General features: G+C 43.6%; 1 protein-coding gene across 4 annotated transcripts in view; it reads right to left on the bottom strand.

Moving 5' to 3' along the window:
* CNTLN (centlein) overlaps positions 1–24,471 on the bottom strand; it is a 370,048-nt gene that overhangs the window by 198,400 nt on the left and 147,177 nt on the right. For all 4 annotated transcript variants that reach the window (XM_019555081.1, XM_019555079.1, XM_019555082.1 and 1 more), the window contains one exon: positions 18,927–19,121. In XM_019555081.1, the coding sequence (XP_019410626.1) occupies positions 18,927–19,121 (195 nt within the window). The remainder of the gene's footprint in view (positions 1–18,926; positions 19,122–24,471) is intronic.

Genomic DNA, 24,471 nt, shown 5'->3' on the forward strand with positions numbered 1-24,471 from the left:
TATTTAAAATTTACTGAGAATACACATATATTTTTGGACTCTCATCTTTCAAAATTGTATCAGCCTGTGCAAAGTATCTGTATTTATAGCCTTAATATTATTCAACAGATTGCTATGAGCTATGCAGAGTTTACTAAATGGTTAATGCCTATGATGTCTGCAGAGCCTACCATTTATTTCACATATGCATTTGACTTCAGGAATTTAGAGAGCTCATAGCTGATTTTGAAGAGATCTTTTTTCATGATTGAGGTTCTCTCAAATCACAGTGCTGTCTCTACTGAGATTTTGATTATTGCCCTCTAATAATTTAATCTTTCCTTCACCATCTTCTTCACTTAATCTGCTTTTGAAAGGTGTATGTTTTTTAATTGAATGTAAAAAAGATTTTAAATGAATTTTTTGATAAAAAAAGAAGGGCTTTCCAAGCTGTGCAAATCTGCCTGGGGTTTAAGTCAAGTTCATGTTCATTTAACATCATGGGAATATAGTTATGTATGCTAGATTTTTTGGTACAAAGAGATGGAAAAAAGAGAGAGAGAAGAAATCCTTTAGTGAAGGTATTTCCCTTTAGCCCTCACCAGAAATCTCTTCCAAACCTAGTTAAGGAACCATTGTTGTTTTCTGAAAAGCAATGTAAAATTGTAATCAGACTTATGGTAAGATGAGTACACTGCCAGTTTTCAGCAGTAAAAATCCACTTTGATTGTCCAGCTTTTAATCAGAATTCCTCTGTGGGTGCTAATGTAATACAAGTGAAACGTTAAAATGAAAGACAAAAAGCCTTGAAGATTCTGCAGTGTTCACTAACATAAGCAAACTGACCCGATCTTAAGTAGGAATCATGTTTGCACTTCAGGGCTTACAGTAATCAAAGCCAAAATACTCTACCCAAAACACAGTCCAAATTCAGACCGTGTGCTAGAGAGTTCCTGCATTCTCTGGAAAGGAAGGAATCTTTACTCACATGCCAAGGAGCAGCAGTGGAGCTTTGCTAAACCTTCTGATTCGGCACCTGCACTGTAGTAGCTTTTTCTCTCACCAGCTGTAATGCTAACTCTTTAAAACGATGTAGGACAATTGTTAGTAGCTCTATGAAATTTCAGTTCTTTCAAGTCGATTCCCAAAACCCAGGGTTACATTCAGAGTTCCTACAGGGTTGCATCTCTGTTGTACAGCTGTGGATCCTCATCACAGCCTATCCACACACCTATTAAGTACGCATCAATATAAAGGCTTACTCTCAGAAGTGCCACAGATTAGGCTTTTTATATTACACTAAGGCCATGGAAATCTATGGAGGCCATGGAGAAATATGCCCTTATAGCACAACAAAAAGGAAGCATTCAGCTCTTCAAACTGTTGCACTACAAAGATGGCAAAAGTGCTACAAAATATCACCTCTTTCAAGGCAGAAGTCTCAGTTTTTTAACAATGCATGTAGCACTTGTACAATTACACATAGGGGTCTCTAAAACCCCCCAGCATCCCATAAGCCCCTGCCTCTCCTTCCCCGTCTCCAAGGGGCAGGAGAGACAGAGTACAACTGGCTTTCTGACAGCCTGGCCTGTGAAAAGCTCTCAGGGTACCCTACTGGGACCCTGCTACTGCCACTATTGCTTCTAGAACCCTGGCAAGAGCAAGGGCTCTTAAAATGGCAATGGTAATTCCCACAATTCAGATTCACAGATGCTTAGGACTGGAAGGGACCCTGTGATATCACCAGGTCCATCTCCCTTGCTCTGGGCAGGAAAGACTGCTGGAGTCAAATAACCACAGCAAGTTGTGCGGCCAGTCTCCTTTTGAAGATCTCCAGGATCGGTGCAATTGTGTGTCAAGAATCCATGAAGAACCAGCTGAAATTGTGTGACTCTGACAGCTGTCACTGATTGACAGACCAGGACACAGAAGCTCTGCCATAGCCATTGTGACCAACAGACATGCTACAGTGGCTGCCCAGCTAACAGCATAGTGAACAGGCTGCAGGCTGGGGGGCAAGGATTAGGGTTAGGAAAATCACGCCACTGCTGTAAGAGCCCTGGAAAGAGCTGGGGTGTAGGAGCAGCACTACTGATGGGTCGGAGAGGCATGGAGAGCAGTTCTCTTAAGCCCGGCCTACCCCACAAGGAAAGCAGGGGGCTGACAATTGTCTCCATCTCTCCTGGCAGGGGAGAGGTCAGGCTGTCTGTGATCTTTCTCCCTTGTCAGCAGTGGAAACCAAAGAGCTTTCTCACTATCGCACCCTGACTGGAGAGCTCACCTTTGGAGTGTTTTTTATGTCTGTATGTCGTTGTAATGCTATATTTTTGTAGTGCTACTAAGTGCCAAGACACTTTTTAATCTACAAATGAACACCAGTCCATACCCTAAGGTCGCTCTTTCTGATTGCCTTAGCACTTGTTTTCTCTGCAGCAGAATATTGCTCCCAAGTCTGGAACAAAAGTGTGCACACAAAGTGTGTTGATATGCAGTTAAATGCAGCTATGTGGATTATATCAGGAATGTTAAAAAGTACACCATTGCCATGGCTTCCAGTCCTAGAGAATATTGTCCCCCACAGCTCCACCACAAGCCACATGTATGAGGGAATACTATTAGGCCATCAGTAACCCAAACCTCCCAATCAACAAGGACATCTCTATGCCACCACCAGATAGGTTCAAATCTAGAAAACCCTTCTAGAAATATGCTAAGAAGCTCTATGATGATAACTAGAGCACCAAAGAACAATGGAGGAAACTGTGGGCAAATACCAGCTTGCTGCAGAAATACATTGTCAGCAACCTTACAATTTCCTACCCAGAATTCAACCTACCGATAAAGATGTGGTCCTTTCTGAATTGGACACTTCATGGAAAATGTGGGCACCTACTCCATAAACGGAAAATCATAGAGAATCTGGGTTGTGATTGCGGTGCTATTATTCAGATGGCGCAACACATTGTAAACGATTGCCCAATTAGATAATTTAATGGCGATCTAAAATCAATCCATGCAGCTACCCCTGAAGCAGTCGAATGGTTATCGCATTTAGATATTAATCTATGAATGTTGTAATCCTAAAATGTCATATGAAAAAAGAAGGCAGCCCTGTTACAATATCATGGAGCATAAATTACCTAATTGGGCAATTATTCACAATGTGTTGCACAATCTGAAAAATCACACAACTACAACCCAGTAGAGATAAAGGGATTCACTTCCAGCTTTTCTGAAGACTGGGAACAACAATGGGAACAGAAAGATAAGACAGAGAGTGCAATGGTGAAGAAAACAGTGACACCATGCAGAGACAACCCGAGCAGGGTGCGGGGCCAGGGACAAATCAGCCTGTGCAGAGACCCACCCCTGGACGCAAGGAAGCTGGCAGCAGATTGGGTGGCTGGGGGGGGGGTGTTAACTGGTGGTGTTAACAGCCCCCAAATTTGAATTGGAACAACAGAAATATTTGCTTTGTCATGCCCCAATGCTGCACCAGCCTACAGAACTAACTAGGCACAACAGCAATGATGGGGAATGTACTCTGGGCCTCTAAAGAGCATCAGATCTAAGTGCCTTACAAATACAGATTAAGGGAAGTAGGAGTTGTCCTACTTACCCTATTGATTAGAGTATGATTAGGCAATTTAATACAGAATCAAATACTTATCACAACTACAACTGAATTACAAAGACTAAAATGGATATAAACAAAAATGTTCACAACTAAAGAAAATTAATAGATTCTGAATTCTGTCCTCATATAGAATAGGCTCACTGTGCATCTGATCGTACAATATAAAAAAAAGTTTGGTTTTCTCATAATGCTAGTTAGGTATTAACTTTCACTCCCAGCTAAGTAGCTTCCATCAAGATTGAAACTATGTTCAGTTTCAAAAGGGTGATGATAATTAACCATTTTAGTATATATAAAACAGGATTACTATGCAATGATAATCACATGCAGCACACAAAAGCATACACAGTGGTGAAATGGTCCTGTAGTCTAAAAATGCATCATCACATAGGAGGAATTAGAATTCTAGATTTTGAAGGTAAAGTCCTAATGTGATTTTAAGCACTGTGAGTTTTGCTCTTAACTTAGGTGCATGTAGAGACAAAACAGTTACACCAAGCTAAAGGCAGAGGGGACCCTTGTGTACTCCATCCTGCAATGAATAAAAACTACACCAACACAGTTTACCCTGAATGAAACAAGTGCTAAATTACAAGAGTTTAGGTTCCAATTACCATGGGGGACACATGAAACAATTACAGAGGATCAATCTGATACGTAACGGATGCATCTACACATACAATATTGTGACATGATAAATTTCAGAACTGTGACTGCTGGAGTCAACTGCTACTGAGTGCAGCATATACACCTGGGCCTGGGACAGCAGCAATTTGAGCTAAGACAGTGTAGACCCCCAGCTGGCTGAGTTGACCAAACACAATAAGGGCACCCAGTCAGTGTCTACAGGTTTCATTGCAGTAAAGTACCCCAACATAAGATATCCTACAGCACAGTTAATTAGTTTACTGTACCCTAATACTGGTGCACATGTAGATTGTGACTTTATTGAGGAGCTAATTAGTCTATTCCACGATAAAGTGCAGAGCAGATGCACACAATAAGACCCTTCCATTCCTTTTTTAACTCAGTATAACTGTTTCATCTGTCCTCACATTTAATAAAGCCAGGACTAATGCTTTGTCCCCACAGACTGCCAGGAGTTAGGGGGTACCATTCATGTAAGGAATTTGTAAGATCTCTCTTGCTTGGAGAAACAGTCTCTTACTATAAGCAAAGTGATACATGGGGTTTGCCTATTTCCTACAGGCAATACAGGATATGAACTGATTGGAAAACCAGAAAAAAAATGAGTGAGTCGGGAGCATTATTCAGATAAAATTAGGAAGGAAAGTAGTAGAAGGGAGTGCAATCGAATACTGTGGTTAAACCGAGCAATTGTATCTTCCCTGGGATCTGCTGGTTCTGAAGAGACTGAGCTTGAGAAGGGTAAAAGAACTGGGAAAATGATTGACTGCTGCAGTGTTGGCCCCTAAACTGACAAGGATTCATAAGCTAAAAAACTAGCTAAGATGAAAAAGCAAAAAGGAATTGGTAATGAATATTAATTGCTTTAATGCTGTTAGTATACAGTGACAGTGGCAATATGGCATTATTACACTGAACAAGCAAAATTATTTGCTGGAAAAGGGAAATATTTTGTGCTGTTTAATAAAATTAAAAGCAATATTAAATCATTCAACATGGCTTAAAAATATGGGTTAAGTATCATCAATCTTTCAAACTTATTTTAAGAGTTGGAAGGGAGAAGTTGGAGGTGAGAGGGCTACATATAATTGGTTATGTAACCGAAGTTTTGATCATCTCAAATAATACATGCAGTATTTTTCAGAAAATTAAGACTACAAAATATTCTAGCTTGTCAGAATTTAAGCAGCTCAATTTAAAACATGGAAAAGTCAAAGGTTACTTAAGTAAAAATGAGTTTATCTTCCTTATTCAATTTCTAAATTCAGCATTAAAAAGTAAAATAGGAGGCTGTATTGGACAGTTACTCATCTTAGAAAAAAATTGTTATTTTTTGAAGTGTTACACTAAATCACAAGTAAAAACCCAAACCTGTGCACTAATGGTGTGAACTGGGGACTATGCTTGTTATGCATTATCATCTCTATACATTAGAATCTCAATCATACTCAAACAAATTCACTAAAGTGTGGTTTTCAATCTGCTAACTATGCATTCCATAATAGCCTGTAATTATTAAAAACTGACAAGAAAGCTACACCACCTGTGTTTATGTGAAGCCAGGTAATGAAAAAAACAACAACGCTGTCATCACCTCTCAATTCCTGATTGCATTATCAAAACTGTAGCCGAGTTTGGCATCTGGGTGTGACCTTGTTAACTGCTAGGGTAATTAAATTTATTCTATTGGGAAAAGGGATGATAAATTATTAGCAAGAAGATTTTGTTCACATTTTATTAAATTGGCCTGTCAAAGGGTCGGCCAAATTATCAAGGGCCTCATTTATTGGAGGCCAGCCATATTGCCACATCTGTTACAATTATTTATAATTTCAGCAGTTGAAAACCAACTGAGTTAGGCATCCGCCATGTAAAGTAATTTACAAATTATCTGATGAGGGAGTGTTTTAGCTTCTCCCTCATTTCTAGCCAGCAGAAAGCCGCGCTGTAATTACAGAACACGATTAGGTTCTTTGGGGAACTTATCTTGCACTCATAGCCATAGTAAGATGCAGCAAGAACATATGGAGAAGCTTGTGCTTCTACTCCCTGAAGCTCGTGACCCGCCTGCCGCTGAGCCCTTGAGTTGAATTTGAATGAGAGTGCCATGGCTAATGTTCTACACATGCACCATTTATGCCACAAAACAAATCGGATCACTGTTAATTATGAAGCAGCTATAATCAGGCCTTCACATCTGTGTAATGTGAAGCGCAGTAGGCTGTATTCCAATAATGTATGACTACCTTTGGGTCGCAAATTGCGAGCCATATTGCCTCAGTAGTAGTTACTGAATTCAAAGCAACTCCTTTGATAAAAGCCCATCACAAAGATATTTTTATCCAGTTTTTTTTAACACAGGCCTTTCTTTATCAGCTATTGACCAGAACAGTTAAAGCATATGGCACAAGTTCATTAATGAACAGTAGCACACAGCATTCTAATTTAATGAAACCACTTGAGCCATAAAAATCAGATTTAGTTAATTCCCCCTTTCCCATTTTTTTCTTCCTTTTTGCATCTAGCCTACACCCTGGACTCCAGCATAATGTCATGGGTGATTTTGCTGTAAAATATAATTATTTTCCCATACATTTCTAAACAGAGTTCATATTTTATGAAACCGTGCATTTTTTAACATGCAGTCGGAAGAGGGGTTAGGGAGAAGAGATGACCGAAAAAGTGTCTTTTGCATAATTGAAATTTAACTCAATATCAATTAATAGAGTGTATATCATTTGTATTTTAGAAATTACTGGTCTGGCAGCTGCCTTCTAACAAAAAAAATATTCTTTATTCAGTGAAAAATCTCTCTGTCTGAAAAAGCAGCTAAACAAGCTGCACCCAGATGGCAAACCAGCTACAGTTTAATTAATCCACTAAAAGCCATTCAGTTTTCAGTAAGGGTAATGTAATTTTGAATAATTGTAGGAAAAAAATCACTAAAACCTTCTTAAGTTTTATTATAGCGGCATGAATAGTGCCACTATAGAGTAGTTAAAGTTGAGTTGCTGTTTCCATTATAAAACCTACATTTTCAGTTTTCAGTATCCTTCTTTTCAAATTACTTTCGGTGGAAACTAGACATGCATTCGTCAGACTATTAACATCTAAAACTCAAGTTATTTTTCAAATAATCTTCACATCATGTACTTCAAAACTGGATGCAACTTTATTTCTGGATAATCCCTCGATGTAGTTTAGTGTTAAAAATTCTACACTTCATTCTTAAAATAAAATAAAACAGAAAAAAACCCACTGATGCTTATTGTAAGAGTCTGCCAAGTGCTGGCATCTCCTCCTCAGACTCAGTGACTGTCAAAATGTAAAAAAAAGCCAGTTGCCATAAACTGAGTGTTCAGATTTTGGTCCTTACTGATAAACTAATAACATACTGATGTCCCAATGCAAGCAGTGATCATACCAACTGTCAAATGGCTTCTGTAAGTAGAACTTTTTAGGAACAAGTGCATGGACTCATTTGTATCACTATCTGTAATTCTGCAGATGCTTCCTCAGCCTGACAAAGGGTATTTATGCCCAAAAACTTGCTAAGAAGATTTTTTCCAACTATTTGACTTGGTCTAATAAAAGATATAGTATTTACTCAAAGAACCTTGTCTGCCTATTTGTAATCCTAGAACTCTTCAGTTGGAACAGACTAGATTTCTAGGAAAAGGACAAAAATACAGAGCTTGGAGGAAAACACAATTTTATTCTCTTAGATTAACAGAAAGACAAAGGAAATCCAAAGTCTCCTTTGAGTCATATAATGTTAACAAAATATCTGGTAACTTGGACATAATTAGTGATTCCCCCTGAAAAAGCATGGTGATATTAATATATGCAGGATACTTACCCGCAAAGCATTTTATCAAGGATATATTACAATACTGTAAAAAAAAACCAAAAACAATCTGAACGTCAGCATTATGCTGATTAAAATGATTAACAAGAGTGGTATTTGCCTTAACTGAAAAATGTAATTATTTTGTTAAATTATTGTCAGAACCAAAAATACCATTACTATTTCTATACCCCATTTCCGCAGAAAATGTGACTTGCTGTGAAAATAGTTACACAAGTTATACATTTCTATAATACACAACTAATGTAATTATTGTAAGCAAACTCATACTTAGGAGCAGTTTGAAAGAGATGATGATCTGGAGAATGTTATTGCTATATTACTACTTTTTGCTATTACACAGTGTATTTTCACCCACTTAGGTAAATTTCATGTCAATTAATTTGAACAAGTTTTAATACCATTTTTCTTCATTCAATTTTCTAACTAAAAACACAAGATCTTTAGGGGAAAGCAATGAATAGTCACTTAGTTGCCAGAATCAATATTCTGTGTTATTACAATGTTTTAAAACATTCACCATAATTTGGTGACAGCATCCTGTTCAATATATAGAAGGCATTCTGCTATTCTAATAACTTACTAGTCATGGAAAACTACATCTTCTGTGTCACCACATTATAATTAAAATAGTATTCTTGTATATAAATTAAATTTTTTTTTTTAAAAGCTGATATATTCTAAACTATTACTGAAAGCACAGTTTCCTTCATAAATGAATGTGCAGCCAAGAACAGTATTAAATACACAACACAAGTGAATGATAAGGTTTCTGACATAATGTTTGCACTAAAAATGTATACACAAGTTTGAGAACATCAGTAAGTTATCAGACTTTATAAATCTAAAAGAAAATATAGTTTCATAATTTCTAGGGTCGGAAGGGACCTGAGCAGATCATCAAGTCCAACCCCCTGCCATGGCAGGAAAGAGTACTGGTGTCAAACGACCCCAGCAAGGTGTACATATAGCCTCCTCTTAAAGACTTCCAGGGTAGGAGCCAGCGCCACTGTTCTATAATAACAGAAGATCTTAAGATATGCCCACATAGTCATTGTAAAAGACTTGAATGAAATATGTAATTTAATTGGCTAAAGACAGTTCAAACTTACATAGTTTTTACATCATCCAATGCACAACATTAAGATTCAGCTTCGATTATTAAATCTGTACCATATTTTAAAAATTAGGATGCCTAACTAATGCATCTTTAACACACTATAGAAAAGCAACTCTCAGCCATGACATTGCCATTTTATACTTCAGGATTTAAAATATACTGGATGAAACCCTGGCCTGATCAAAATAAAAAGGTGTTATTCATTAAGGCCAGAATTTTACTTCCTGTACTTGAATTGAGATCTGTCTTTTAAAGATAATTCAATTAACAATAATATAATGTAATCAACTGAAATCACTGCTACACCAGGGTAATGCTGAAGTCATAGCATAAGATGACCCAGCAGATTTCTGAACATCAACATTGTATACACAGATTTGAAGCCTAATTTTATCACTATTTCACAAACACAAATTCCATACCTAGTATCTCTATTTAATTGTAATGATGTACCTGTACTCTTTGTTATAAGTGTAAGTGGTACTGGCGAATGATGCATATACTTTGTAGAGGTGTGCGAAACGTGCCGTATTCGATTCAGATTCAGATTCAGCCTGAACCGGGGACAGCGATTCGATTAATTGATTCAGATCACTGTCCTGATTCGATTCGGCTGAATCTAAATCTGAAGATTCGATGCTGATTCAGAGAATCAGCAATTCAGCCATAGGCACAGCTTTAAATATTTTTTATACGTGCCTCAAGGCGTGGCTGTGAACGCTGAAATGGTGAGATAGATGGAGCGTCCCACAGGAGTGCAGGGGGCCTCCCCCACGTGCTCGGTGGTAGACCCAGAAGTGGACTGGAAGTACTCGGCGATCAGTCGTGGGGGGGCCCTAGGTGCCCCCCCAAAACCAAGAGGCACCAGTTGCCAAGCCAGGTGGTGCAGGAGGCCCCCCATGTGCTCCCCAGCAGACCCGGAAGTAGACCAGAAGTGCTTCTGGTCCACTTGCTGAGCGTGCTGGGGACCCCTGCACACTCCTGTGGGGAGCTCCATCTGCCCCACTATCTCAGCATTCACAAGCCACGTTGTACCTTGAGGTATGTAGAAAAAACATTTAAAGCTGTGTCTATGTCCAAATAGTCACATTTTTCCTAATCTCTCAGAATCAATTCAGAGGACTCTGATTCAATTTGGAGAGATTAAAGGGACTCCTGATTCAATTCAGATTTGGAGATTCAGCCACCGAATCGGGCTGAATTTCCACCGAATTGAATCAGTGACCAAAGCGTCACACAGCCCTAATACTTTGATCATTTTAGTTACATTTCGTATTTGACTGCCTTTACAAACTACTTAATAAGAATTTAAGAGAATGCTATAAAAGTTGCAAGAGAATTATGTATCATCTAGAATACACACACCTGTCAGCTCTCACGATTAAAAATAAATACATTCAACTGCCTGGTAATTATGGTGCTTCAACAGACACATCATCTCTTAATACTGACTTTGATGTCTCAAGTATTGTACATGTATAAAAAATGAAGAGGCAAGACAGAATTGACTGCTTTAGTTTAGTAAACATTCTTAAAAATTAACCATCCACATGGCTAAAAGGTACATTCTACAAAGAGAATACATTTCACAGTTAAAAATTAACACTAATAATGAAATTGAACCAAAACAACAATTACAAGACATGAAATCATTAAAACCCATGGGTTTTTGTTTTAAGACTATTGGAAATGCTTTTCTTTTGAGCTTTTCCACTATTTATTTAAAAGGAAGAAGTGACAACTAAATCTCTCAGATTTCAAGATGCTTAGGAGAGAGCACAAGTACCGGGCTAGTTGAACGTATGCATGTTAAGGAAAGAATTTTTTAAAAAGTATTTTCAAATCCACATTTCATTACCTAGGCATTAGGACTGGCCAAATTAACATACAATTTGTTAAATTCTGCTTTAACATACACAGGTGTAACACCCAGGTGGCTTGACCAAAGCTATACCAAGGTAAAGATGGGCAAAATGTGTTTCAGTGCACAATAGTCTTGAGGTCCCCTCAGTGTTCTATATGAGCTAAAGTTTTGCCTTTATATGTGAAGATGTGGATATTTTTGCTAACATAACTGAAATTACAACACTGATCCCTCCATGAGCCTAAACTAAGCCCACAGCAGAACATGTTCAGGGTCAGGAGGTGGTCTGTGCCACCACCTGCAATATTGATCTGTACTCTTAGTTAGTGAGAGCCTGTGGAGACTATCTGAATGCTCTGCTGACAGACTGTTAACACTTTCCTGAGTGGTAAACTACCAACCAACTTTAATAATACAGTAATCAAGCATTCACACAAAATCAATACTAAACACTAGTAGTCTTGTTAATTATCTAGGCACAACCTTCTCTTTTTTTGGTAAAATTATTGATAAACATGTAACAAGAAAACTTTAGTAACATATAGATGCATCCAATATTTTGGTTCCCTTCCAGTCAAGCTTCTAACCTAAACAGGGCATGGAGACAGCATTTATAGCACAGCACAGAAAGGAATTCTTGAAGTTCTCAAAAGCAGTCAGATGTGTGTTGATGTTCTCCTGGATATTTCAGTTACAGTCAGAACAGTAGACTAAAGAACCCTTTTAACTTGCTTGACTTCAAGGACTTAAACCTATGGTGGACCGCAACTTGAATAATGCATCCAGTTCTAGACCCTCCACCTCGAAACAGATACAGTAAAGGTAGAAAAGGTACAAAGCCAAAACAGTTGATCAAAAGCACAGAAAGACTTCCATATAAGGAAAGACTTAATAGGCTGGGACTTTTCAGCTTAGAAAATAGGGCTAGGGACAGACATTCAAAAAGCCTGAGCCTAAATAGATTCAATCTTTGCATGTTAGTCTAACCTGCAAAGCTTGAACTGATTTGGAGGTAAATAGGCATTCACTTTTCATTCCAGAAATGCAGTCACATGCCTGCAGCAATGTTCCCTCTAAGGAGTACAACCTTATCAGGGGCCACCAGCAGAGACTCGGGGAAAGTCTGTTCACCAGGGCCCCCCTTGGAGTCACCAGGAACAATGGCCACAAGCGGAGGGAGGATAGGTTTAGGTTAGATATTAGGAAGAACTACTTCACTGTAAGGGTGGCCAGAGCCTGGAATAGGCTTCCCAGAGAGGTGGTGCTCTCACCTTCCCTGGAAATCTTCAAGAGGAGACTGAATAGGCACTTGGCTGGGGTCTTATGACCCCTCCCAGCCCCAGTGCTCCTTCCTGCCCATGGCAGGGGGTCGGACTAGATGATCTGTCTAGGTCCCTTCCGACTCATTGATTCTATGATTCTATGAGTAGTGGTCAGTGAGCGCGCTGCTTCAGTCCATGAGCGAGCCACTTTGGTCCCACCTTCCCCTTCTGGCGCGGCACAGTCTGCCAGTAAGTGTCCCAAAGTAAATGTTCAGGTGGTAGCGGGTAGCGTTTTCCATGCTAACTGCTGCCCAGAGTAGCACAGTGAAGTGCTGTGGGGCAGCCATGGGCCGGACACAATCAGTTGATAGAACTGAAAGGGAGGCACCAGGGCTGGTGTGGGACACTTACCGAAGGTAAGCTCCTCACTCCTCATGGAGGGCAGGCAGCAGCTCCTCCCCAAGGTGAGGCGTGGGCAGGGATAGGAACAGAGTCAGGGATGGGACTGGGGGCTCCCTGAGGTGAGGCAAGGCAGGGATGGGGGCTGGGAGCTGGCACAAGCTCTTCCAGCTCTGGGGAACTGCTCAGCCCCGCTGCATCACCTCAGGGAATGAGGAGGCATATGGTGTCAGGGCTGGAGAACAGAGCAGTTCCCTGGAGCCAGCAGAGCCTGCGCCAGCCCCCAGCCCCACCTCACCTCGGGGAGGAGCCACTGCCTGCCCTGCATGAGGAGTGAGGAGCTTATCTTCAGTAAGTGTCCCTTGCCAGCCCTGGTGCCTCCACCGCACTCCACGCCTAGCTCCTCTCTGGGCAAGTATGCGGCCTTAAAATGTTTGTGTGCAGCAAGATTTTTACTTGTGCACAGCCATGTGCACGTGCCCCTTGGAGGGAACACTGGCGTGCAGTGACTCAGGCTAGAAGCTGGGGGGTGCTAGAGCAGTCCTCCCTTCCCCTCCACAGAACTGAGTTGAGGGGGGTTCGGTCAGGCCCTGGTGGGATGCTCTGATTAGCCCAGCAGGGAACTGATAACAGTGTTTATCATCCCTAACTCAGCATTTATAACCCCATTAAGAAAACAGCAGAAGGACATTACCAGCTACCTGCTGATTCTGCCTTTATCACAGAATCATGGACTGGAACCAGTATGTGGTCTGCTAGCTAATAGACAGATACGTCTCAGCAAGGCAGAGGGGAAGGGGGAATTCCTGCTTAGCAGGGAGTGGTGAGGTGGGGAAGAGGGAAGAGCAGCTGGCAAGTCTCCGCCAGAGCTGCAGCCAGGGAGCGGGGGCAGCAGCTCTGCTGTGGAGCAGAAATCTCCACCCAGCATAGAGAGCATGCTGGGATGCTCAGGGGGTGTGGTTTATCTTAACCCAGCAAGGGGTCTGGGACGTACATTGCATAAACTGGTTGTAGCAGGGCACTAAGGCGCCTGTTACTGATAGCGGTACTTTGAGCTCAGCTGCCAGCCACCAGGGCAGCACAGGTGCAGGTTGCTGGGGCAACCAGATTGGGTCAGCTGACCAGAAGGGGGCAGGGCCTGGCCTTTATAAACAGAGAAGGCTGAGGCCAGAGTCAATCCCCCTCTGGCAGCTTGAGGAGTGGGAGCTCTGCCAGAGCAAGCAGGGCGAATCCAGTAAGGAAGCCGATGGCTTGAGCAGCGTTGGCATGGCGTTATGGGGTGGAGAGAACCCTGATAGATACGAATGAAGGATAGCCAGGTTGGCTTAAGGTTTACGTTATAGCTGGGGGGGCTTTGCGTTTTGTTTGGTTATGGTTATTGTTACACTGGAGGACCGGGCAAGGCTGTAGGGGTGGAGGAGGCCTCATCAGGAGCTCCCCAGTAAGGTGGGGGTGTTCCTAGTGCCGCAGGGGGTGCTGCGTATTGGGGTGTCCCAACCCCGGCCCGGTGTGGGCGATTATCGGGAAGAGCTTGGTGTAGGGAGAAGCCCCAGTGGGGCGTGAGACTTAGGAAAAGGGTCCGGGGGCCAGGTAAGGCTGAGGCCGCCTGAGCCCCAACTGGGAAAAGCCCAGTGGGCGTAAGACCCGGGAAGGGGGTCTGGGGCCAGGTAAGGCCGAGGCCGCCTAAGCCCTGATTTGCAGAGAGCGCGAGAAGTGTGGGCAAGGGCCCCAGTGCGGGCGGAGAGCGTAAGAAGCACGAGCAAGGCCCCAGTGCGGGAAGGGAGCACGGGAAGCACGAGGCTCAGGCCCCGGTTGGGGGCGAGAACACGTGAGCGCAGAGAGACAGGCCCCAGTCGGGCACTGTCTGTAAGGGAGAGGCCCCAGAAGGGGGCGAGCATATTGAGCAGGCCCCAGGAGAGGGGGGCAAGCATATTGGGCAGGCCCCAGGAGAGGGGACGAGCATATAGAGGCAAGGCACCGGTGCGGGCTACAAGAGCTGCAAGCGACAGGCCCCAGGGTGGGTGAGAACATGGGAGATAGGCCCCGGTGCAGCGAGGGCCGCGGGAGAAGCAAGGGGGCACCCATGAGGGTGCAGCTCCAGTACAGTAAGACCCCGTGCCAAGGAGGGCAGGAAGGCAGCCTCCCATTAATGATATACCAGCAAGACGTGGCGGGCAAGATAGAGGATGCATTCAAGACCCAATTTGGCACGGTAGGTAGGGGCGCTAGGGGAGGTCATGGCACCCCTAGCGGGTGCCCTGCCACACTGGTTAAGTCTGCAAATTAGTTAAGTCTGATATAACATTCAACCAGGTTTATCTCAAACTGGTTTCAGCCATTTTCAAACTGGTTTATGTGCGCTGAGTATCTGTTCTGTTACAGGTTTAAACCAGTTTCTGATCACTTAAACCAGCTTATGTGTAATGTCTGTCCCTAGCCTAGATGACTGAGGGGATATAAGAGAATGGGACAAGGAAAGTAAATAGGGACGTATTGGTTACTAAGACCTTGGCACAAGTTCACTAAAAGATGCAACAGGAGCTGATCCCTGGTCCTGCCAAGCCACTCATGCATGCAATTTTGGGATGGGGGATCAGATACCAAATCACACCAATTTTAGTGAGGAAACTGGGATCATAATCCCAGGCTCCCTGTGTACAAATAAATTGAAAGCCAGATGCCTGCAGGGGCTGACTATAAACTGATAGCTGGCTCTAGGCAGGGACTGCTCGAGCTGTCCCCAGTGTAGTCTGGGTTGAAAATCTGCTATCTTATCTGCTTAGTTCCCCACACCTTCCTGCACCCTTCAGATGATCTGGTGCACCCTGACTGAGAATCACTGCAATGGGCCAGTTGTCAGCTGTACTACCTAGAATGGGAGGCACATGATCTTGGGATTGAAGCCCTCCTGGACCCCAAGAGGGTTCTAGTCACAAATGCTCCCTTCCCCCCCCCGGTCCTGCCACTCAGCTGACTGGTGGAACAGGCAAACTGGGGGGACATGCTGGGGGCAGTTTCTGCAGCGAAAGCATCACCCCTGTTCCATGCACTGCTCCAGATCACCCAGAAAGCGTATATGGGGTGACAGACAGAGACAAAATACCTGGATGGATCCAGATACAGGAAATTCCCCCTGGTCTGGGAAGAAGTAAGAGGCAGATCCCTGAGGCTGGTTGCAGCCTGGGAGAATGCCACCCCCCCTTTCCCCCACTTTCAGATCCAGGATCACTTGGGTCTCTTCACTGGCTGCAAGGTACTGGCACCCAGACAGGGTCACCACAGGGCTCCCTAACAGCTCCCCCCTGGGTGGACTAAAAGGTAGGGGTGCACTGATATATGGCTGGCTACTGAATTAACATTGGTAAAAGGAGGAACTAGATTATCAGCTATCAGCTTTTTTTGGTCATAGTAGCTGATAATTATGGCTGCATGCCTGGAGCACCCTGGCGAGCATAGTCTGGTCCCTGCACCCTGCCACTAGCCTGAGCCCATAGCAGACTACAGGCCCCAGCAAGCAGCAAGAGGGGGAGGTGGCACTGGGAAGCAGGCATGGGGTGTCACGCTCCGCAACAAAGGGACCATTACCTGCTCCTGCTGCTGCTGCTGCCACAATGGCAATGCCATGCACGCAGCAGAGGCCTGAATGCCGGAGCTACCACACATTGGGCTGTGCACCAGTGGTTTAAGGCGCTGCACAAGGGACATTCCGCCCGGCTGGGTACCAGACACTTTTGTAAAAGCAGCTTCTCCCTGATGGCCATGGAAGCTCGGCTGTGCAGGGCCCACCGGCACTGAGGCAGCAGCGTACTCTGAGGCTCCAAATGCACCTGGTGCCAATGTCCACACAAGGATCCACCCTGCCCACCCAGGATGGCAGTATGGGCTGCACAGGGAGCAGGGCTGCAGGTAGGAGCTGTGGAAGAGGGGGTGACAGTCATGGAAATAAAAGACAACCACCACATTCCTCACTGAGGGCCAAAGCATGCATGAGGCTTGTATGTGTGTGTTATAAATGCAAAATAAACAAATAAAAGGTTTATTTGTGTCAGTAGTTTAAAATGCCTTGTGCTATTCTTAAATATTGGTTATCGGATCGGCATCAGCCAATATGGTTGGTTAATCAATACTATTGGTATTGGCCAAGAAATCTTTACTAGTGCAGCTCTACTTAAAGGGAGCAGTGCTGTCTTTCCCTCTTTCTCCCGTGCAGGGAGGGAGACCAGAGGATTGTGGTATACTCCATATCTTCAACACCCAAGAGAAGCATACAGCATTCAAGTTAGTGTGGGAGGGGAGCAGAGTTGCCAACTGTCTGTGAATTTATGGATAGACTATAAAAAAATCGAGCCTAAAAATGCCTGTCCAAAAAGTCTGTGAGCAAAATGGTGCTGTCCATAAAATCCATAGCTTGACTGAATATCTCCCATCAGAGGCAAGCCTTGAAGGACAGGCAGAGCAGAGCAGTGCCAACTGATCTCTGAGTGAGTGTGCAACACCTGCAAGAAGCTTTTGCTTAGGGCTCTGTAGCTGGTAGTCCTTTCCTCACCAGCCACATACCAATACTGTTTGCATCACTGCCTGTAACACTAGTGCAGGTAGCAGAAATAGTCCTTCTCTAGGGGTCCTCGGGGTGGTGGGAGGGAGGCAGAGAGGTGGACAGAAGGGACAGGGCCATCACAGATAAAGGGATGGGGTGTGAGACAGGACAATGCAAGATGTATTAGGGAGTGTAAGTGATCCCTGGGGTGGGGGCAGCATGGTACAAAGCCATTGCCAACCTCCCACCACCGCGATTTGTTTTTTATTTCTAATCTACAAAATTTTATTGACAACTAAGTTTTACTATGGTTGGTGGTAAACCCTACATTTAAACCTGTCCTTGTCTAGGGCCTGGCAGAAGGGTTACATTTAGACATTATGTGAAACATCTTTCAGTAAAAACATGTCAGTTAAAAAAGTTTGGTTGACAATACGAATTTTTTAAATTATCATTAAAAAAACCCAAAAAACCTGTCTTGAGCTGGAAATCCTAGAGGGAAGAGGTTTTTCTGGTCAAAAGAAAAACTTTCTTGCAGAAAATTAATAGGTCATGACTAGACTGCTGTCACTTAATGATCAACTGGTATCAAATCAATATAAAAAACAGTTTGTAGAGTAAAAGTCCAGATAGTTTTACCATTTTTTTCCAGAGGTAAATGACCTATCAGGCTAATAAGTGAACAGGCAAAAAGGGGCTTGGCCTTTGTAGTCTCTGTTGCCAGGCTTATGTCTGTTTTTCATCCAATGACTTTGTAATGTAAAACAGTACAAGGAGCAAGCAATGTATTGTCTGCCCTTTCAGTCCAATGATTAGGGCACTCCCCTTGCTTTGATGTTTTTGTTAAAACAAAATAAAGCTTTTCATTAGCAGAAAGCTAGGGAAACCTGGTGCCTTACATACACAAAATTTTTAAGATAATATGGCAGGTAGAACTTCTTGATGCCTCTCAACTAAACAAGGATCATATAAAAGCCTCTTGGAATCCTTAGTGTACTCAAATCCCTGATGGGTTTGCAGAAATGCTTCATTGTATTCTTTAGGTTGGAGGTCTATAGATTAAGATGGAGTAGTACTACTATAGTAATTCCCCTGGCTGCTACAACTTGATTTACGGATTTCTGGAAAATCCTTTGTTTTCCTTTTAATATTTCTTTGGGATTAAGATTCATTAGTACTCTGTCCAGGAACAATGAGCTCTGTCATGCCTATCAGTTACTTATTTTCAAAAAATATGTGTATAGCTGGGAAATTTCAAAACATTCATTTCTGCAAATGTTTAAGTAAATCTCATTTTTCAGCTACCAAACATTAATGATACAAAAAAAAAAGAAAGAAAAGGAATTCAGATTTCTTCTGGCTACATTTCAGTATATAAATAATAGCCTGTTCACAAAGTCTTGTTATATAGGTTTTTCCCCTCTTTTTTCCTATACTGCAAATAAGTATATAGCAAGGTACCTTCTATTATTATTAATTATTACTATGATCAGCAGTAGTAAAGATATTGCAGGAATACCCAGTGTTTCCTCTAAGCTATAATTTGGATTAAAACGCTAAAATTAAAACAAGTGAAAATAATGTTACTATCTTTAAATAAAGTTGATCTCACCTGTTCCATATGTTTTGAATGAACATCTTGTTGCAGGGCGGGTAATGCTTCATGAGCCTGCTGGAGCTGCTCTTCTAGCTGACTAATCTTTTGTTCTTTTTCAAGTAGCTGATCCTGAAGAGAAGCATTGCTCTGCTGGAGCTGAATCTCACTTGATTTAAGAGTCTCAAAACATATACTCAATTCATTATAAAGCTATTTTAAAAAGAAAAACAGAAGACAGGATTAATAAATGCCATGACTGAACATAAGTACTTAAATCTGCAAACTCAAATGCAGCTAATTTTACTTAAAAGTCAAACAGCCACAACAATCATTCTCTCTTGTCATTTTGATATAACTGGTCTCAGTGTCTCATCTTTCCTCTTCCCACATACCCCCAAATCATAGAGGCCAATACACTGTAAATTCTTTACCTTTGAACTCAATAATATAAAGTAAACTTATTTCAAACACTCAAGAAGGACTAACAGACCCTCAGCAATTCCTTCTATCTTTGTATGGGGTTTGTGAATGGAAGTTGGCACATAAGACCTTAATAATACACTAACAACAAAGAGAAGTTGTATTGAGTAGGAATAGAAGAAAGTACTAAATGATATTACTCCTTTCCCTGCAAATGAGTTTCTTCTAGTGGCAGAGAACATAAAACCAAAGAAATATATAGTGGGTGATTCTTCTTTCTTCTACAGAATAACCTAGTTTAGTAGTGCTCTACTTTTTGGCCCCACAGGCCAAATGAATAGGGTGGAGCTGATCCCTGGGCCAGATGGAGCCCTGCCTGCTAGGATCAAGCCCTAGGGCCCAGCACTGCCCACTTCCTCTCCTTTCACACAGGGATTGGTTCCTGGGGGCCCAGGGCTTCATTTGCCACTCCAGCATGCCAGGATTGGTCCTAGGGGGATCGCTATTGCCCCTCCAGCTAGAATTGATCCCTGGGGCCCGACACTCTTTCCCCAGCAAGTCAAGATTGGGTGCCAGGGGCCTGATGCCACTACTTCTCATCCCCTGACACTGGGATTGGGTCTTGGGGCCTGGTGCCAGCCGTTCCCAGGCACCTGCATGCCAAGATTTGGCTCTGGCCCCAACCTAGCATGCAGGGCCTAGGGCTCCCCATGCAACACTACTGCCATTCTCCAGCCACCAAGTTTCCAGACCTGTAAGAAGACCCACAAGCCAGATGAGATGAAGCTATAGGCTGGGTCTGGCCTGACAGCTGGAGGTGGGCACCCATTCTAGTTTGGTCTTACAAAGTTATTAATTTAGTACAGCTCAGAGAAATATCCAACAATTTCAGTGGTATCTGTTAATTACAGCATAGTGTAGAACTTGTTGTTTAAGAAAATATGTTTAGGAGTTTATTTTGCCATGAGCCCTAAAAGTCAATGCCAATATTAATATTATCAGTGACTCTTTTTTGTTCAGTCTTTGTTGAAATCACAATATTACATGTATTTTACATGTAAAGCAAATATACTATGGCAGTGGTTCCCAATACCACAAGCAGTATGCAGACAACCTATCAGTGGTACGCATTAACAGCTTTATTATAATTACTTTATATAACAAAAATTTGTATCATTTTAAATTAGTGGTGAGCAATCTGTCAGAGTTTGGGAACCACTGTGCTATAGCTAAGTTCTGGCTAGTTGTATGATCAGAAAAAAATATACATGTGTCATGAAAGACATGCAGGCATAAAAATTAATCTTTAATTAATATAATTGAAGAATTACATATATGCACATATGCATGTGCACATGCACACACACACAAACGTGCACACAACCTCTCTTTTTGGCTGTGTTTTTTTAATTTGCAGACTCCACAAGACAGCAATTTATTTTGGAGGCCACTTGCACAACTGGGTAAAAATGTCCTTTTTGAACTAAATTAATTAAGTTTAGATTTTGAAAAATAATGAAGCTTCCAAAAGATGGTTAAGAAATAATTGTCAATATTTACTCAAATCCAAGATAAGGTTATTTTCTCCCTCTTAAATATTGGGGGGAGAGGGAAGCCTTTTGTTAGATTCAAGTGCAGGGCTGTGCCAAGGCCAGAGTTGATGTCACCACTACTGCCTGGCCAGGGTGGCTCATGCAGCAAGACAGTGTTGGGCATGGTACAAAGGGGAGAGCAGGAGAGTGCAAGAGAGACTGAATGGTGCACAGGGGAGAGGAGTGCTGGGAAGACCACACAGGGCAGAAAGAATGTGAGGAGACCATGCAGTGTGGAGAGGAGGGGAGCACTGGAGAGGCCATGCAGCAGCAAGGGAGCTACTGCAGCTCTGCCTCCAACCCAGGCCAGGGGCCAGAATTGCCACTGCCACTGCTGCTAAACTGAGAGTGACTGTGTGCTCTGTGCCTTGGCCTGGAGCTGGAGCCAGAGCTGCCACATTGGGACAAGTGGCAGGGGGTGGGCAGATAGATGAAAAAGGAGGTAAGGGGGGGGGCATGTAGGGCAGGCACCAAGGAGTCAGAGCCTAAGGATGTGGAGGGGCAGACAGCCTCCCCCCCACCACAGTGGTGAATATGGGGGGCAGAGAAGGGAATTTAGAACAACCCCTCCAAAATTAGATTCAATACATGGAAAATTATTACAAAAGTATAATTTTCCATGTAAAGAGTCTAAATTATTGGAAGGTCATCTTAAATTTGAAGTCATCTTGGGTTTGGGTAAATGCAGTAATTTGCCCCTCCCTGCTTGTATGTTTTTGTCTCTCTTGTGTTCTCTCCCTTTCCCTTGTCCATTATGCATTCGCAAGAAGATTACAGACTTGATTATCTACTTATCTTCCATGACAGCTTCTAAGCATGAGATGTATTTCTTTATCTGACCCCCTTTCTTCATGTCATTTATGCCTTGTGGTTTTCAGGGTTTTTTGGCTCAAGGCACCCCGCAGAAAATGCCAGCTCTTAGATTTAATTTTTTTTTTAAGTATGGAAAAATAAGAGAGCAACTCTTCTGTTGCAAAGAACTTAGGAAGACCAAAACAGATTGGAATGTCTTTGATATTATGGATTCCTATCTGAAATCTCAAGTATATCTTGTGAATTGTGTACCTGTTTGTACCCCTAAAAGTTCTATAGAGCAGCACCCCGCAGGAACCTTAAAAGGACCCCATTGCACCCCAGGATGCTACAGAACACCCAACTCTACCATGTCATTTAAAGAAACTAATAGGCCATGCCTAGATTGTTGACACCCAATTATAACATTTATATTTACAAGAAAACAGAGAGAAGTAATTTACTTATTTAAAAAACCTATTTAACATGGTCTCATATCACCTTGCCACAGCTTTATCTATCTGCTTTTCTCTTCATTGTGACTGCTGTTTTGTTTATATTGTTTAGAAATGAAGTTCTTGGGGGAGGAAATCATGTCCTTTTATGTTTGGAAAATATGAAAAATACCTACTGATTTTGAGGGAATTACTGAAAACAACAAATTCTCCTCCTTTTTTTCAAAGTGTTTTGTTACCCTATGACCATGTAAAATCCAGGCAAGACAAATTAATTATTTCTTGCCTTTCCTTTAACTAATCACCAGTTTGCTGCGGAAAACCACAGAAAATCGAGATTTTTTCCTTTAAAGGAGGAACTGTCTCCCCTTTAAAATCACAGATTTTCTCTCCTTTAAAGGAGAAAAACCTGGGAAACCACGGGTCTCTCCTTGCAGGCTGGCAGAGTTCAAGCCTGCAAGGGGCTACTTGTGTCTGGACAGAGCAGGACACAGGGGGCAGCCAGGCAGTGTGGTGGAGAGCAGCTCCTGCAGCTCCATCAAGGTAAATCTATGGGGGTGGGCGATGGGGGCATAAATGAGGCATGGGAGGGTGGGGGAGCATACACCCCCTGGGCCTGCTGGTGCCCCTCACTCCCAACCTACTGCCCCAGGCCCCAGCCCCACAGTGTGTGAGGAAGGGGTGATGTGTGCATAGATGATGAGGGGGGAGGCAGGGGGCAAAGACTGTGTCGGGGGGTTAGGTGGGGCATACACAATGTGTCAGAGGAGGGTTGGGGTAAGTGGCCCCCCAAATTTCTGCACTCACAGCAGGGCACAGGGCGGCAGCCTAGCAAGACCAACTGCAAGCAGGAGCTGCCTCCACAGCCCAGTGGGTGGGACCCGGCACAGGAGGGAGTGTTGCACTGCCACGGCCATTAAGGTGGTCAAGCCAGGCTGCAGCTCTTCTGTGGGCACAGTGCTGCTAGGGCCCCTGCCCGGGGGGCACGGCCTTCCTGGGGGTTGTCTGAGGCCTCCACCCAGACGGAGCCCATGGGGGGGCTGGCATCCCCCAACCCCCTGGCCTGTGGAAGCTCCCCAGCAAGGCCTGGGGGGGCAGGGACTGGAGACACCCACATCAGTCCTGCAGGCGCCCGCCTTAGGGCCCTGGAGGCGCAGGCGAGGGAGCTCCAGGAGGAGGTTAGCAGGCTGAGGGGAATCCAAGAGGCAGAGGAGGAAATTGACAGCTATTTTCTTTCCCTGCAGGGCTGTACAACACAGGGGGATGCACCTCAAGAAGAGCCCTCCACTGCTAAGTGGCAGATGGTCACCTCCTGTGCAAGGGCTGCTCGAAACAAGGCAACACCAGTTTCTCCAGTCCGGCTGGAGAATAGGTACAAAGCCCTGGCAGCCCAGGAGGAGGAGGAAGGAGAGGATGAAACCGGGGAGGAGGCAACTCCACGCTCACCGCGTCCTGTGCAAGCTCCAAGAGACAAACCAGCCAATAGAAGGAAGCATTGCGTGATTGTCATTGATGACTCCATCCTGAGAGGTACAGAGGGCCCCATCTGTCGCCAGGACCCTTCAGCATGCGAGGTCTACTGCCTATCTGGAGCAAGGATTCAGGACGTGAAAGGGATGCTCCAAACTGTAATCCAGCCCACCGATTATTACCCCATGGTCCTAGTCCATGTGGGCACTAATGATGCGGCCAGGAGCAGCCCTGATCGCCTGATGGAGGACTACCACACTCTGGGGTGCATGCTGAAGGAGATGGGTGCTCAGGTGGTTTTCTCTTTTATCCTGCCAGTGAGCGGACGAGGCACTCAGTATGAAATGTGTATAGCCGAGACCAACTGGCGGCTACAGGAATGGTCCTCCGAGGCGGGCTTTGGCTTCCTCAGCCAGGACCGGCACATCATGACGAGAGACATGCTGGGATGAGATGGGCTCCACCTTTCCCCTAAACGTAACCGTGTGTTCTCTTCTAGGTTGGCGGACCTCCTCCAGTGGGCTTTAAACTAGGCTTATTGGGGGAAGGGGTAGACGAGGGCAGAGGAAACATCAAACTGCCAGACCAAACAGCACCCACAACTACAACTCAGCCCAGACCAATGAGCGAAGCAAATAAACAGGTAAGCGATAGGGGCCAGGGCAACGCTGGGACTAGGGGGTCAGTACACACATCCACAGGAGGCCTCAAATGCCTCTACACAAACACTCATAATATAAGTAACAAGCAGGAGGAACTCACCCTCCTGCTGGCTGACAACAGCCCGGACATAGTGGGGATCACGGAAACATGGTGGGATGAAACGCATGA

This window comes from Crocodylus porosus, unplaced genomic scaffold (assembly GCF_001723895.1).
Source record: "Crocodylus porosus isolate Cpor-Errol unplaced genomic scaffold, CroPor_comp1, whole genome shotgun sequence".
Taxonomy (NCBI): Eukaryota; Metazoa; Chordata; order Crocodylia; family Crocodylidae; genus Crocodylus; species Crocodylus porosus.